Source organism: Calliphora vicina, chromosome 5, assembly GCF_958450345.1.
Source record: "Calliphora vicina chromosome 5, idCalVici1.1, whole genome shotgun sequence".
Lineage (NCBI taxonomy): Eukaryota > Metazoa > Arthropoda > Insecta > Diptera > Calliphoridae > Calliphora > Calliphora vicina.
The window spans coordinates 15742772-15760450 of NC_088784.1; the positions used below are offsets into that span (position 1 = coordinate 15742772).

At 30.4% G+C, this 17679-nt stretch overlaps 2 protein-coding genes across 2 annotated transcripts in view; one reads left to right on the top strand and one right to left on the bottom strand.

Moving 5' to 3' along the window:
- Window positions 1–1380: 1380 nt before the first annotated feature.
- On the top strand, window positions 1381–3153 carry LOC135961931 (lysozyme-like). The gene is made up of 3 exons (XM_065513580.1): window positions 1381–1532; window positions 2664–2834; window positions 2899–3153. Exons 1-3 carry the CDS (start codon window positions 1448–1450, stop codon window positions 3126–3128), a joined length of 486 nt encoding a protein of 161 aa, XP_065369652.1. The 5' UTR covers window positions 1381–1447; the 3' UTR covers window positions 3129–3153.
- Window positions 3154–12328: 9175 nt separating this feature from the next.
- The window catches only part of LOC135961666 (uncharacterized protein DDB_G0271670), an 87972-nt gene continuing 82621 nt past the window's right edge, over window positions 12329–17679 (bottom strand). The window contains exons 3-5 of the mRNA XM_065513204.1: window positions 17132–17676; window positions 15809–15897; window positions 12329–12535 (exon numbers count right to left, since the gene is read on the bottom strand). Coding sequence (XP_065369276.1) covers window positions 12410–12535; window positions 15809–15897; window positions 17132–17676 — 760 coding nt within the window. The 3' untranslated portion in view covers window positions 12329–12409. The remainder of the gene's footprint in view (window positions 12536–15808; window positions 15898–17131; window positions 17677–17679) is intronic.

Here is a 17679-nt window from a genome sequence, read left to right on the forward strand (position 1 = left end):
TTCGCAAATATGAACAGAGTACCTAGCTTTAAACACGGTACAGTTGCTGGCCATATTTCTGTCTAGATATAAGTCTAGATATTGGCCATATTTCTGTCTAGCAACAAGACCAGTTACTGGCCATATTTCTGCTTAGAAATAAGACCAGTTACTAGCCATATTTCTATTTCTAGAAATAGGGACAGTTACTGGCCATATTACTGTCTAAGAATAAGTCGAGTTACTGGCCATATTTTTGTCTAAGTAACTGTCTAGAAATAAGGCCATTAACTGGCCATATTTCTGTTTAGAAATAAGGCCATTAACTGGCCATATTTCAACATTTAAGACAGTGTTTTCTCTTGGAGGTGCTCTCTTTATTGCGGAGCTCCTTCCAAACGGCTTTGCTATATACATATCCACCATTGATATCGCCACACATAACGGGTTATTGTTTTGCGTCACATGAAAGCAAGCGCTGCTCAGGGAGCCGCTCAATATGGGACAGTTACTGGCCATATTTCTGTCCAGAAATAGGGACAGTTACTGGCCATATTTCTGTCTAGAAATAGGGACAGTTACTGGCCATATTTCTGTCTAGATATATGGACAGTTACAGGCCATATTTCAGTCTAAAAATAGGGACAGTTACTGGCCATATTGCTGTCTAGAAATAAGGCCATTTACTGGCCATATGTCTGTCTAGAAATAAGGCCATTTACTGGCCATATTTCTGTCTAGAAACAAGGCCATTTACTGGCTATATTTCTGACTAGAAATAGGGACAGTTACTGGCCATATTTGTGTCTAGAAATAGGGAAAATTACTGGCCATATTTCTGTCTAGAAATAGGGACAGTTACTGGGCATATTTCTGTCTAGAAATAGGGACAGTTACTGGGCATATTTCTGTCTAGAAATAGGGACAGTTACTGGCCATATTTCTGTCTAGAAATAGGGACAGTTACTGGCCATATTTCTGTCTAGAAATAGGGACAGTTACTGGCCATATTTCTGTCTAGAAATAGGGACAGTTACTGGCCATATTTCTGTCTAGAAATAGGGACAGTTACTGGCCATATTTCTGTCTAGAAAAATGGCAAGTTACTGGTCATATTACTGTCTAGAAGTGGGGACTGTGACTTGTTATATTTCTGTCTTGAAATAAGGCCATTTACTATCCATATTTATGTCTAAAAAGACCAGTTACTGACCATAAAAAAATTGGATCAAATGGGCTTAACCTATCAGCAGTGTTAAATAAAGCTATACTTACGTTATTTTTAAACATAAAGCTTAAATGAAAGCTGTGTTTTTAAACACATACTAAAATCTCTAGTATGAAAAAAACATTTACATTTGTTTTAATCAGTTTAACAAACAGTGAACGTCTTTATAAGCTTTAAATAATAACAAGTGAATTATTATGATTATTATTTTAAATTTATAAAAAATTTTAATTAAATAAAATGGCAAATAAAATATTCCATAACTGTTTATTGGCCAGTGTGTTTGCCGTGGCTATGATTACCTTAACCCAGGCTGCTATATTAGGTAAATAAAAGCAATACAAATACAAGAACATCAGCTTTATCAGCCACACCAAGAGTTGTAAAAAGTCTGCCAGTACATAAGTTTCATCATTCATCACACAAGAGGTGTATTTTTAATAAAGTTTGCCGAAAGACCACAGAAATATTGCTAGAATTCAGGTTTCAATAGCGCTTCTTTATTTAATTAAAATTCTAGCTTTAGTCAAATTTAATCTTCTATCATGCAGCTTTATTTAGTAAAATTTATGGTTTTTCAATGATGGTTTTTTATTAACTAAACTTCTAGCTTCTATGATTGATCTCTATTTAGGAAAAATTCTAGCTTCAAAATTGGTTTATATGTTAGGTATTATTTAACTTGTTGACATTTTAATTAATCGAAAATCTTAAGATTTCTAGGTAATTCAAATTCCTCATAAAAAACTATTGAATCCAAGCTTATCTTTTTAAACTTTTGTTAAACTAATTAAAAATGTTATCAATTTTCAGTGACCTAAAACCGTATTTACATTTCAATTTGTTTATTTCATGTTCTTTAGTTTTTTTTTTGTGCTGAACAAACAAATAATTTATTAATAAGAAAATATTTTCAAAATGTTATTGCTTTCTTGTTACGACAAATCAAAGAAGGTTTTATTTAATTTTTTTTTGTTAATGAATTTCAAATTCCTCTAATATGATTTAAATCCCTAAATAAAGACATTTAAATAATTAGATACCGATTTAAAGTGTTTTATTTTATTATTTGAGAATATTTGAAATATTAAATACAAAAACAAGTAGATGGATGATAAATGAAATGACGAAACGTTTTAAAAATATTGTATGAAATCAAATGTATCTACTCTATATTGAAAATAAACTTGTATGGAAAAATATTAAAAACGAAATAAAAAAGTGAAAGAAATTTGAAATAAGAAATTCAAATCGATTTTTCTAAAGTATGAGTAAAGAATTTCTAGGGTTTTATTTTAACCACAGAATTTTTACTGATAACACGCATTATTAATCTATATATATATCTAGTCTTATTCTGTCTCATAAACTCTTGCGGTTTTGTATTTTTCTTTGTTTATATTTAAGAAGTTGTTTAAATAATATTGTATTTTCAAAATTTATTTTTTATTTTTAGAAAAACCCGTCACCGATCTCTGTATGGGTTGCATTTGTGAGGCCCGTAGTGGCTGCAATCAAACACCCATTTGCTGCAGAGGTGTCTGTGGCATGTTCTTCATTACCAGGCCCTACTGGGCCGATGGCGGTAATCTCACCATTAACAATGAAGATCCTACCTCTGAAAATGGTAAAGCTTTAATATAATATTACATTTAGTTAAGCAAATAATAATTTCCCTTCCCTTTATTTAGCCTTTCCCAACTGTGTCAATGATCCCTATTGTGCTGCCAATACCATTCAAAATTATATGCGGAAATTCTCTCAAGATTGCAATGGTGATAATGCTGTGGATTGCTACGATTATGCTGCCATCCATATGTTGGGTGGCCATGATTGCCAGGGTGAATTATCCTACCAATATCACAGTAAATTGTCCACATGTTTAAATAGTTTTGGCGATATTGATGTTCGTTCGAATTAAACGCATTTTGAGTGAATTACAAAAAGACGCCATTTTTTAAATTTATGTTAAATTAAGTTCTTTTTTACATATTCTGCTTTTACCTACAGCAAGTTTACTTGAAGCAAGTCTCTTCGATTCCCTCTCTACTATAAACTCAGACTTGCGGCAAGAAAACTTGGCCTGTGTTAAAGCAGACATACTTATTTTATTATAATTATTAAAAATACAACAACAATCAGTAAACTTAGGCTTAAAGATAATATTATGAAATAATTCAAATTAAATTAAAGAAAAATTGATAAAATGAACATCAGGCTAAACGAACTTAGTGTGCAAATAAGCTAAGTAAATTTTTTTAAAGAAATTTTCTAGAGAGGCAAAACAGAAGTTTTCGAACCGAAATTCTTATGAAATTCTAAGCAGCTCTTGACGTATTCCATGAGATCTACTATTAGTTTGCCCAGATCTTTTAATGTATCGCTGTGGTTTATTGGCATTTCTTAGAGGTTAACCGTGCTCTGTGGTATTTCTTTGGGTTGTTCAACATTTAAGACACTGTTTTCTCTTGGAGGTGCTCTCTTTATTGCGGAGCTCCTTCCAAACGGCTTTGCTATATACATATCCACCATTGATATCGCCACACATAACGGGTTATTGTGTTGCGTCACATGAAAGCAGGCGCTGTCAGGGAGCCGCCCAATATGGGACAAACGCTGGCTGAAATTCCACATATACTCTCTGTTGTTAAGGTTTATTTGGTATTGAAAATGGAAAATATCAGTACCTGATTTCACCTAGTCCCCATACAAATGTCCCTCCGGAATATTTTGAAATAGCGGCCAAAAGTATTTTTTATTTTGGCGCCAAATTTTAATTTTAAATACTCATATTAAAGTAAACACCTGAGAACCTCAAAAGCCAAAAATTCAGGTCTCTATGTAAACATTTTCCCTATAAACAGGGTGATTCAATATGCACCTTTTTATTATCTGATTATTTTAGGATTAGGATTTTCTAACAAATTTTGAAAATTCAATCGCTTATAACTTTTTATTTGCAAAAGGGATTTTTATGAAGTAAACGGTTTTTGTTAAAAAAAAAAAAAATCTTTAATTTCAATGCAGATATATGTTTCCACCACTTTTGATGGAATAGAACCTTAGGGAATTCCTAATATTTCGTAAAAAGCCTAGTACCATTTGAAAGTACGTACTCTCTCCTTTGTTGATAGATTTTTATGACTCAAGTATGATGCTTATACTCTATACCACCATATATGTTGTATAGTATAAATGCATTCTTGTGAATAAAGTATAGGTCGCAATTTTGAAGATATTTAGATAAAATGTGCTACATAAACTTTTTTCGGCCCAACGACGAAGCCTATTGAAACTGGCTGAAATCGGTCCATTATTTCACCTAGTTCCCATACGAAAGTCCTCCCGAAATTTGACTTTATCCGTCATAAACGTTTAATTAATATAGGTATCTACACAAAATTCCTTTCCAAATAAGTTTTATATATACGGAAGTCATGTCACCTAATTTTATGACGATCGGTTCATAATTAGTCATAGCTTCCATATAAGACCTGCTTCCGAAAATCACTTTAACGAGCATAAATCTAATAACAATTTTGGTATAAACATAAAATTCAACAGAAATAACTTCCATATAGACATAAATCACAAGGCCTAATTTAATGGCGATCAGTCCATAATTAGTCATAGCTCCCATATAAGGCCCACTTCCGAAAATCACTTTAACGAGAATAAATATCTTAAAAATGTTGGTAGCTACTCAAAATTCAACACAAATAACTTTCATGTAGACATAAATCAGACGACCTAATTTCATGGCGATAGGTCCATAATTAGTCATAGCTCCCATATAAGGCCCTCTTCCGAAAATTTTTCACGAAAATAAATTATTGAAATTTTAAAGAAAAATGATTTTGCTCATTTTCTTAGTTTAGGGTATTATATTGTCGGGCTTGACGGACCATACTTTCATACTTGTTATTTTTATAATTCTTTACTACTATTATCATTATTTATTTAATTTTATTGGAAAATAAAATATATCTTATAAAACTTTTCTAAAAAAATTCAAAATTTTCTTTAATTATTCTACAAAAATATGGACTCAGAAAGGTTTTTATGTTATACAATACAATAAATACTCACTTTGTTATAAATTTCATATGCAAATTGCAAAAAAAAAAATCTTACTTAAATTATGGGTAATAATTCTTCAGAAAATAACTATCACTTTTCTAGACATCATAACTACATTCCGCCACAACCTAATATACAAATTAATATACCAAAATAAGGGTAAACAGTCACCTATCAAACAAAAAAACCGCATTAAAAAATACCGCCTATGTCAAAAGTTATAGAGTTTTGGCCGCTATTTTTAAATTTGCCACTCTGTTCCCCGGTGTAATTTTTGCAATAAAGAGATCAATTTCTCAGGCTAATATCTTGCAAACAGTGCGGAATTTTGATTTACTCTCTGAGGCAAAGTTGTAGCCGTTGCCATAAAGAACAAAAATTGTAAACATATTAAATCAAAAAAACTTCATCTTCAAGTTCAAAATCGCAAAAAACTTTAAAAAATTCGAAATGAATTTAGAAATAAATTTTTTAAAGCTGCCTAAAAGTATGCTTTAGTTTATTAGTTTATTGTAAAAAGTTAATAGTTTGGGAATTAAGCCGATATAAATTTGTTTTATTTTTATACCCTTCTTGAGAATGGTATATATAAGTTTGTCATTCTGTTTATAATTTCCACAATATAATTTTCCGACCCTATAAAGTATATATATTCTGGATCTGTCTGTCTGTCTGTTGAAATCAATTTTCTGAAGACCCCAGATATCTTCGGGATCCAAATCTTCTATAATTCGGTCAGACATGCTTTCGAGAAGTTTGCTATTTAAAATCAGCAAAATCGGTCCACAAATGGCTGAGATATGAGGAAAAAACCAGGACAACCTCGATTTTTGACCTATATCTGTATTACAAATTTTTTTTTTTAAGTTTAATTTGGTGAAGGTTATATAAGATTCAGCACAGCCGAATATAGCTCTCTTACTTGTTTTATTTGATGCTGTTCGATCTTACAAAACACTTGTAAGAGTAAACAACTTCAAACCAAATCTATGCTAAAAAGTGGTTACGCTTTAAACCTTAAATAAATTTTTAAAAATTTAGCTAGACTCAAACATTTCTGTAACTTGGGAGATGTTTACGAACCGAAACAATTTTTAAAATTCGAATAAGTCATTCAGTTTTTAACACTTTTGAGCAAACAGACAAAGTAAACGATTTACTCTTACTCGCCATAGGTTTAACAAGAGGTTTATAAACATTTTGAATAAACATGTTTTCACATAACAATACACAGTTTTGCATACATAACTACTATTGAAGCTAAATTAAAACTACATAGGGATCTACGATTAAAGCTAAACTAATACTAAACTGCGACAACATAGAGACCTATGATTGAAGCTAAACTAAGACTACATTAAGACCTACTAGATAAACTAAGACTAAACTAGGATTCCATATAGACCTATGGTTGAAACTAAACTAGGACGTCATAAAGACATAAAAACCTGAGATTGAAGTTAAACTAGAACTTCATAAAGACCTACAATTTAAGTTAAACTAAAACTAAACTACGACTTCATAAAGAGCTACATTTGAAGCTAAACTAATCGACAGAAAGATCAACGATTAAAGACTCCATAAAGACCTACGATTAAAGCTAACACCAAAATCCCACGATTAAACCTAAGCTAAGATTAAATAGACCTACTATTAAAGATAAACTAAGGCTAAACTAGGATTCCATAAAGACATACGATTGAAGCTAAACTAAGACTATATAAAGATCAACGGTTGAAGCTAAATTAGGACAACATAGAAAGCTACGATTAAAGCTAAACTAAGTTTAAACTGAAACTATATAAAGTTCTACCATTGAAGCTAAACTAAGACGAAGCCAAATATGCATAGAGACCTACGATTGAAGCTAAACTTAGCAACATATAGACCAACGATTGAAGCTAAATTCGGACAACATAGAAAGCTACGATTTTAATACTGCGATAACATAAAAATATACGATTGAAGCTAAACTAATACTAAAATCGGACTGCCAATTGAAGATAAACATTGAGATCTACTTTTGAAGATAAACTAAGACTTCATAGTTAAGGCTCCATAAAGACCTTCGATTAAAGCTTAACTGAGATTATACGAAGACCTAAGATTAAAGCTAAACAAAGACCAAACTAGGACTGCATTGAGATCTACTTTTTAAACTAAACTAAGACTTCATAAAGACATACGATTAAAATTGTTTAGTTAAGGCTCCATAAAGACTTACGATTAAAGCTAAACTTAGAGTACATTGCTGCTAAACTAAGATTACATTAAGAGCTACGATTGAAACCAGGCTATGTTTACATAAAGACCTACGATTGAAACTAAACTAATACTACGATGAAAGATCTGGCTAACTGGTTACTTGGCTAGCTACTGTAGAAGTTATTAAAAGAGTTGCGTGTCCCAGGAGGAAACTAATTGCCCTGAGTTAATTTGTTTGCTTTAAAACTACAATGAATGTAATCACTTAAAGCAGAACTTACTCTGAATACTATAAAAGAACTTACTCTGAATACTATAAATATAAAAGAGTAACGTTACTGACTGACTGATTCATCATCGCACAGCCCAAACGGCTGAAGCTAGAATCACGAAATTTTAACTCCCCAAAACTATCCGATAAAAAGGGATTTTTGGAAATTCGAACGTTTAAGGGTTAAAAAAGGGTAAAAACGGGAACATTCGGTAACCTTATATTTTCAAAACTAATCAAGATACAAAAAAAAACTTAAAATTGCATGTCACTCCATTTAAAAAATAAGCTGAAAGGTGTTTCTTACTTTTTCGAAATTCTAAACTTTTAGGGGAGAAAACGGGTAAAAACTGTATTTTGGTACTTTTTTTGCACCCTATGTATCTTTTAAACCAATAAACATAGAAACAAATTTTAAATCGTATTCTTTAATTAACAAAAAATAAAAAATATAAGTTTGGTACTTTTTGGAAATTCGAACCCTTTAGGGATAAAAATTGTGTTTATTTTTGGTACTTTTTCATAAAATATGTTTTTCTATAATTTGACATAGACATACGAATATTTCATTATGAGCTCCCACCACGATACAGAAATTTATTTGAATTAAATTTTACCAAAGCAATGGGGATAAAAAAGGTACCAAAAAGGGGATAAAATCGGGAAAATACATTTTATTGAAATTATTAAGCCAAATTTTATAATTTTTTAACATTGGTTCCTGGATTCGTACAAAAATTAACTAACAGGGTGTTATTTGGAACTCGAGTGCCAAGGTGTATATTGGACCAAATCTGGGTAAACAGTTTGGTACATTTTTTAAAACATATTTTTTCTTGGGCACATTAACACAGATTTTAATATTTTGAGACATGTCTGTAGCATAAACAATTTTGGCAAAATGGAATATTTTTAATGTTCGAATTTGATTGTTTCAAGGAAGAAAAGGGAAATTGGTACCTTTCTCCTAATTGTACTTTTTTTTTCAATATTTTAAATTATTTCACTTATCGACATTAAAGTTAGCTGATATGTATCTGAGTGAAGTTTGTGTTAGGAATAGGGTACAATATTTAGGTACCAAAATGTGAGAACTGAACTATAGGTACTTTTTTATTCATCTAATGGTACTTTTTGAATTTTATATGACAATGGACTTAGAAACATGAAATTAAGCATATATGGTCCTAAGTGAGTGTGAATTTTAGGGGTAGACTTTTTGGTACTTTTTCTTTAATCTAATGGTACTTTTTGTAATTTCTTCACCAATGAACCTAGAAACATGAAATAAAGCTTACATGGGCCAGAGTGGGTGGGAATCCACAAGTGTCTGCTTTTTGTTACTTTTTCTATATTATAATGGTACTTTTTGAATTTTCTATAATAATGGACCTACAAACATGAAATTAAGCGTATATGGTCCTATGTGAGTAAAAATTCAAGCGGAAACTTCATGGTACTTTTTCTTTATTATAATGGTACTTTTTTTAATTTTGTATAACAATGGACTTAGAAACATGAAATTAAGCATACTCGGTCCTAAGTCAGTGAGAATTGTTGGGGAGACTTTTTGGTACTTTTTCTTTATTCGAATGGTACTTTTTGTAATTTCTTCACCAATGAACCTAGAAACATGAAATAAAGCTTATATGGACCGGAGTGAGTGGGAATCCACAAGTGCCTGATTTTTGGTACCTTTTATATATTGTAGCGGTACTTTTTTGAATTTTCTGTAATAATGCACATAAAAATATGAAATTAATCGTATATGTTCTAAAGTGAGTGAGAATTCTAGGGGGAGACTTTTTGGTACTTTTTTGAATTTTCTATAACAATGAACTTAGAAACATGATATTTAGCATATATGGTCCTAAGTGAGTGAGAATTCTAGAGATAGACTTTTTGGTACTTTTTCTTTATTCGACTTTTTGTAATTTCTTCACCAATTAACCTAAAACCATGAAAATAAGCTTATATGGGAGTGAGTGGGAACCACAAGTGGGGTCTTTTTGGTACTTTTTATATATTCTAATGGTACTTTTTGAATTTTCTTTAATAATGGAGATAGAAATATGAAATTAGGCGTCTATGGTCCCAAGTGAGTGAAAATTCAAAGCCATACTTCTTGGTACTTTTTCTTTGTTCTCATAGGTACTTTTTTGAATTTACTATAATAACGGACCTAGAGTTTCCAAAAAACCGAAGAATTTCAAAACCGCGGTTTCGTCTTTTTTTCTGTTTTGTGATAATTTTTAAATATTAATTGTTATAGAAACAAAATTAGTTGATAATATAGGAAAGGCTATACAAATTTAAAATTCAAACTTGACGGGTTATGGTTTAGTGAGTGCGAATTGAAAAGTCATAATGTTTTGTTTATTGCAATGGTACTTTTTGAATATTTTATAATAATAATAAACCTAAAAATTTAAAATTAGGCACACATGATTCTGAATGAATTTGAATTCACAAAAGGTGACTTTAGTGATAACTTTCTTTTGCATTTTCTATAATAATGGACCCAGAAATATGAAATTATACATTTACAATCAGATTCACAAAGGGAGACTTAATAGTACTATTTCACTCTTCTAATTGGGGTGGCGAAGCGCACCGGGTCAGCTAGTGTTGTCATACTTATAAACAATAATAATAACAGCGTGCTATCAACATTGTTGATAAGTAGAAGTTTCAATTGATGGAAATGTTTATAAACATGATAAATGTTGCAAGCAGCCCTAACATTCCTATTGAACTAAAATTGATAATGCAATTTCGTAACAATATTTCATTAATTTGCTATACTTTATGTTTAAGAAGTTAATTATTAAAAGCTGTTAATCACCTAAATAATTTGAGAATTAAAGCCGGTATAAGTTTGTTTTGGTTAACTTTGTTAAACCAGGTTAACTATTAAGTAAAAAACTGTTACATCTTTGGATCCTTTTTAAATAAAACTCTTTTAAATGTTTCTTTTATTTTCTTTGTAACTAAATAACAATTTATTAATTTTTCTGTTTATTTCATAATTTATATATAATTTAATTTTATATATTAGTTTTTTTTTTTGTATTATCTTTATAATTCACAATTAATTATTAGAAAAAAAAACATTGCTTTTCAATTGTAGTTATCTCGTATTGGGTAAAATGTTTTTAAGTTTTGAATTATTTTGTTTTTAAATATTTTAAGCTCTTAATCAAAATTAAATTTTTATTTTAATAAAGGGTTTTAAATCTTTGATAAAATAAAAATTTTATGGTGAATAAGGGGATTAGTTTGTTTTGTTAATTATTTCATTTAAATGGTTTTTAATTTTTAATTATTAGTTTGGATAGTTTTTTTTTTTTTTTGTTAGTAAGTTTTTAATCATTTTTAATATGAAATCTAATTTAGAATATATTTGTTGTGGTATTTGTTGTCATTTAGTAATTTTCAGTTAAAATCCTAAATAAAAAAAATTTTTATTTTCAATTTTTTCCTTTTTAAATTTCAGTAACAAGTTTTTATTATTATAACACGATGATTTTTTGGGGGTTAATTTTAGGTTTTTGTTTAAAATTTCTACTTTTAAAAACTTATAAAAAAAGGAACAAACTAATAAATTAGGTTTTTTGGTTTATAAATATTTAAGTTGTTTTAAAAAATATATGTTATGCAAATTCTAAAATTGTTTTATATTTTATTTTTTACTTTTAGGTTATTTTTGTTTATAATAATTATTAGGTTTTATTATTAATTTTAAAATTTTGTTTTTTTTATTATAATTTTAAATATTAAACAACCTTTTTTTTAGTAATGGAACTTTATTTTTTTTAGTAATTAAACAAATGAATTTTATCCAGGGAAATGAAAATTGTATAAAAATTTAAATTCAAAATAATAAAGTGCCTTTTTTTTGTAAGTGTAAATTATATTTAGCCTTTTTGGTGTTAAAACTCTTTTCCATAAGAGTTTTTTAAAAAGGCTTTTGGTGTTCAATAATAATGGAAAAAAACTAAAAATTTTGGCACTGGCTTTTGGTGTAAAGATGTGGGAAAACTCGGCTTTAAAACAGTTTTTCTTTTTAAAAGAAATTGTAACAAAAATCTTTTGCATTTTGTTTAAACAAATTGTTGTAATAAAAACAATATATTTTTGGTATTTTTTTCTTTAAATCATAAAAAAGTGTCCAAACCTTTTTTGTTGAATTAAAATAAAAAAGGAGCAAATAATGTAAGAAAAAAAGCAGTAAAACATTTAAAACATTAAAGAAAAGTGATACGAAATTATTATTTAAAGAAGAAGCTGAATTTAAACTATAATTTTAGCATTATAACAAAATTTCCTTAAGCTTTAAAAACTTATAAATTCATTTTAAATAATAAAATTTTGATAAAAAAAATTAATTCCAAAATCATTAGAAATAATTGATTTAAAAAAAAACTAAAAATATTTCTTTGGTGGATAATTGGCATTTAAGAGAATAAATATTATTAGTTTCTAGTTTTTCATAAAAAATTAACTTAACATGAAGTTATTGATTTCAATCACACTTAAGTTATACGTGGGTGTGTTCAAATATTTTCCTTTTTTCAATATTTTCACAGTATTTATTTTATTTGTGTTTTTTTTAATATTTTTTTGTAAATTTAGTTTAGATTTAATTATTTCTTGCAATTACCATCATTGGCCAAAAGCAGTTCTTTAGCTTCTTTTTTACATTTTTTCTTTTCCTCCTTGGCAATGAGTTTAGCCAGCCGCTCTTCTTCCTTGGCCAGGCGTTTTTCTTCCTAAGGAGTAGAAAATTGAAGAGAAATTACCTATTAAATGGAAAAGTTTAAGTTTGTTAAAACTAACAATAATAAGATTAACTAGGACTCTAAAAAGACTTATTATTGAAACTAAACTAAGACCACTTAATGATCAGTGATTGAAGCTAAACTAAGATTAACAACGACTTCATTAAGAGCTACCATTGAAGCTAATCTAACACTAAACTAGGACTCCATAAAAATCAGTGACTTAAGTTAAACTAAGACTGCTTAACCAAGACTTAAGAACTTCCTACGATTTAAGCTAAACTAAGACTCTCTAAAGACTTACGACTGAAGCTAAATAGAGACTTCTTAATGACCAGTGTTTGAAGCTAAATCAAGACTAAATTAGGACTTCATAAAGACCTACGATTAAAGCTAAACTAGGACTCCGTAAAGACCTACGATTGAAGCTAAACTAAGACTTCTTAATGAACAGTGATTGAAGTTACACCAAGACTAAACTAGGACTCCCTAAAGTCCTATGGTTCTGATAGTGATTGATGCTAAACTAGGACTTCTTAATGAACACTGATTGAAGCTAAACCAAGACTAAACTAGGACTCCATAAAGAAATACAATTTAAGCTAAACTAGGATTTCGTAAAAACCTATGACTAACCAAAAAGACTACCCTAGGACTTCATAAAGACCAAGTATTGAAGCTAAACCAAGATTCAATAAAGACTTATGACTGTTCTAAACTACCTCACCATAAAGGCATACGATTAAAACTAAAGTAAGATGTTAAACAAAGATTAAAGACCTACGATTGAAGATAAACTAAGAATAAGCAAGGACTCCATAAAGACCTCAGATTCAAGCTAAAGCAAGACTAAACTAGGACTCCGTAAATAGCTAAACTAAGAATAAACAAGGACTCCACAAAGACCTACGAATGAAGTAAAACTAAGACTTAACTAGGACTGCATAAACTCTTCGATTGAAGCTAAACTAAAACTGGGACTTCATAAAGACGTACAACTGAAGCTAATCCAAGACTAAACTTGTAATAAATAAACCCTTCGATTGAAGATAAACGAAGTTTTAACTAGGAGTCCATAAAGATGTACGATTACAACCACAATAAGACTTCATTAAGACCTTAGATTGGTGCTTATCCAAGACTTTATAAAGACCTACGATTGATGCTTATCCAAGAGTACATAAGACCTACGATTGATGTTTATCCTAGACTAGATAAAGACCAGCGATTAATGATTATCCAAGACTACATAAAGACCTACCATTGGTGCTTATCCAAGACTTTATAAAGACCTACGATTGATGTTTATCCAAGACTACATAAAGACCTAGGATTGGTGCTTATCCAAAACTTTATGAAGACCTACGATTGATGCTTATCCAAGACTACATAAAGACCTATGATTAATGTTTATCCATGACTACATAAAGACCTGCGATTGATGCTTATCCAAGACTACATAAAGACCTACGATTGGTGCATCTCCAAGACTTTATGAAGACCTACGATTGATGCTTATCCAAGACTACATAAAGACCTGCGATTGATGCTTATCCCAGACTACATAAAGACCTGCGATTGATGCTTATCCAAGACTACATAAAGACCTAAGATTGGTTCTTGTCCAAGACTGTATAAATACCTACATTTGATGCTTATCCAAGACTACATAAAGACCAACGATTGATGATTATCCAAGACTTTATAATGACCTACGATTGATGCTTATCCAAGACTACATAAAGACCTGCGATTGATGATTATCCAAGACTACATAAAGACCAACGATTGATGATTATCCAAGACTTTATAATGACCTAAGATTGGTTCTTATCCAATACTTTATAAAGACCAACGATTGATGATTACCCAAGACTTTATAATGACCTACGATTGATGCTTAACAAAGACTACATAAAGACCTACGATTGGTTCTTATCCTAGACTTTATTAAGACCTATATTTGATGCTTATCCAAGACTACATAGAGACCTACGATTGGTTCTTATCCAAGAGTTTATAAAGACCTACATTTGATGCTTATCCAAGACTACATAAAGACTTACGATTGATGCTTATCCAAGACTATATAAAGACCTAGGATTGATACTTATCTAAGACCACATAAAGACCTACGATTGATGCTTATCCAAGACTACATTAATACCTACAATTGATTGTAATCCAAGTTTACATAAAGACCTAAGATTGGTTCTTATCCAAAGATTGGCTGCTTATCCAAGACTACATAAAGACCTACGATTGGTTCTTATCCAAGACTTTATAAAAACCTACATTTGATGCTTATCCAAGACTATATAGAGACCTACGATTGGTTCTTATCCAAGAGTTTATAAAGACCTACATTTAATGCTTATCCAAGACTACATAAAGACCTGTGATTTATGCTTATCCAAGACTACATAAAGACCTACGATTGGTTCTTATCCTAGACTTTATAAAGACCTATATTTGATGCTTATCCAAGACTACATAGAGACCTACGATTGGTGCTTATCCAAGACTTTTAAAGACCTACGATTGATGCTTATCCAAGACTAGATAAAGACCTGCGATTGATGCTTATCCAAGACTACATAAAGACCTGCGATTGGTGCTTCTCCAAGGCTTTATGGTGACCTACGATTGATGCTTATCCACGACTACATAAAGACCTGGGATTGATGCTTATCCAATACTACATAAAGACCTACGATTGGTTCTTATCCAAGACTTTATAACGACCTACATTTGATGCTTATCCAAGACTACATAAAGACCTACGATTGATGCTTATCCAAGACTACATAGAGACCTACGATTGGTTCTTCTCCAAGAGTTTATAAAGACCTACATTTGCTGCTTATCCAAGACTACATAAAGACTTACGATTGATGCTTATCCAAGTTTACATAAAGACCTAAGATTGGTTCTTATCGAAGACTTTATAAAGACCTACGATTGATGCTTATCCAAGACTTTATAAAGACCTACATTTGATGCTTATCCAAGACTACATAAAGACCCAAGTCTTTATAAAGAAGAACGATTGATGCTTATCCAAGACTACATATGGACCAACGATTGTTGCTTATCCAAGTCTACATAAAGACCTACGATTGATGCTTATCCAATACTATATAAAGTCCTACGATTGATGCTTATCCAAGATTACATAAAGACCTACGATTAATTCTTATCCAAGACTATTGTTCGAAATATTTTCTTTCTTAAATAAACATATGTATTTTAAATTGTATTTACCTTTCTTGCTTCTTTTTCCGCTTTGAGTTTAAGTTTTTCTTCTTTTCGACGTTCCACTGTTTCGTTTTTCTTATTGTCCGATTTTTCTTCTAAAAATTAAAAGAAATTGGAGAATATGTTAATAAAAAATACATAGTTCAAATATAAAATGCATGAATGGGAAGCCTCTTTAGAGACAGCTATAATATTCTTCAATTGGAGGACTATTTATAGCCAGCTGTTCTGAACTATACTAAAAATTTTCCCCAGTCAATTTTGATTTAAGATTAGTGACCGAATTATAGCATTCGTTATCAAGTAAAACTGATCGTAATTTTCTTAATCGAGATTGTGGCATTTGATATTGAGCAAGTAATTTAGTTTATTTTTTTATAATTTCGATATCTAGATCATTTTTGTAACAGATTTCTTCCCTCTTGTTTTATTTATTTTAATTTTTTTATTATAATTCACATCTCTGCTAATTAAGAGCAATTTTCTCCCCCATTCCTTGAAATATTAACATTTTCATCTATTACTTTACATTTGGTTTCCTTTGCTTGTAATTATTTTCTTTTTTTATGCGTACTTTCCTCATTCCCTTCCATTAAGCTAATTTTCCAAACTTTCATCAGGCTTAAATGCTTTTGAAAACTCACCAACAATATTATTGTTGCTAGGGTTTTCCAAAAGTTGTTAAACATCAAATAACCACAGAAAAATTATTAACAATTCCTGTGTTGTTATTATTTGTTTGTTTGTTTTGCATGTTGTAAAGAAATACAACAATTTATTCATTCATTCATTCAGTCAACTTTTGAAATAAACCATACAGAAAATTTGTTGGGCAACAAAAAAATAATAAAAAATAAAAATACCCACAAAGAGCAAGTAAATAAATGGCAAAATGGAAAGGTTTAAGGCGAATTGGAAAGGAGCTAAAATATGGAATAAAAATAGATATTCGCAAGTTGTTTTGAGAAGAATGGAACACAAAAAGAACTATGATTAGGGAGGGAACCTTTTTTATTAATTCGATACAAATGCATGGCACGGAAGTTTGCTGATGAGGACTTGTTGCGGGCCTTGTATTCCTTGTATTCTTTGGAATTATTACAATTAGAATAAATTTCTATACAAATTTAAGCTTTCATCATTATTTCATCTCAGTTCCAAATTTATCTTCAAATAAACATAACAAATGCTTTGATTAACTCATATACACCCGCCTTTTCCCTCAACATGTAAACAATAAACCATTAAAACAATAGGGGGAAAAACAAAACCAACAAAAACCCAGAAAAACTAAAAAAAAAATAAACTTTAAACAAAAAATCCACTTACTGTGATTATTGTTGGTGCAAAACAATGGAAAACTTTTACTAGTTGTAAATGATGTTGTTAAAGTTGAATTGCCCGGTGCATGGTGAGCGGAGGTGGATGATGATGATGATGATGACGACGTTAACGATGATGATGTATGTGAGGCAGATGTTTTCGATGCTGTTGCTGACACTGAGGAGGACGTTGATGAGGAAGATTTCATTGATGACGTTAATAATTTGCCGTTCGTTGAAGTCGACATTTTAGTTTGACTTAATTTTAAATTTATATTATTTTTATTGGAATCGCTACAGGATTTTTTCTCTTTTCTGTCCGCCGCTAAAGCATTAAAGGTCGTCTTACTAAGATTATGTTTGGTGGCTAAGGGACTTATTTTGGGGCCTAACGCTTTGAGTGGGGGCGGTGCTAATGCATTGTGGGAAGCACTTATGTGTATGTTCATGGGTCTCTTAGGCGGCGAAGAGGGTTGTTTGGTGTTGGCTGAAGACTTTGAGCTGGCTTGCGAGTCCTGACCTTGATGGCTGGGTTTGGTATAGGAATTGTAGCTG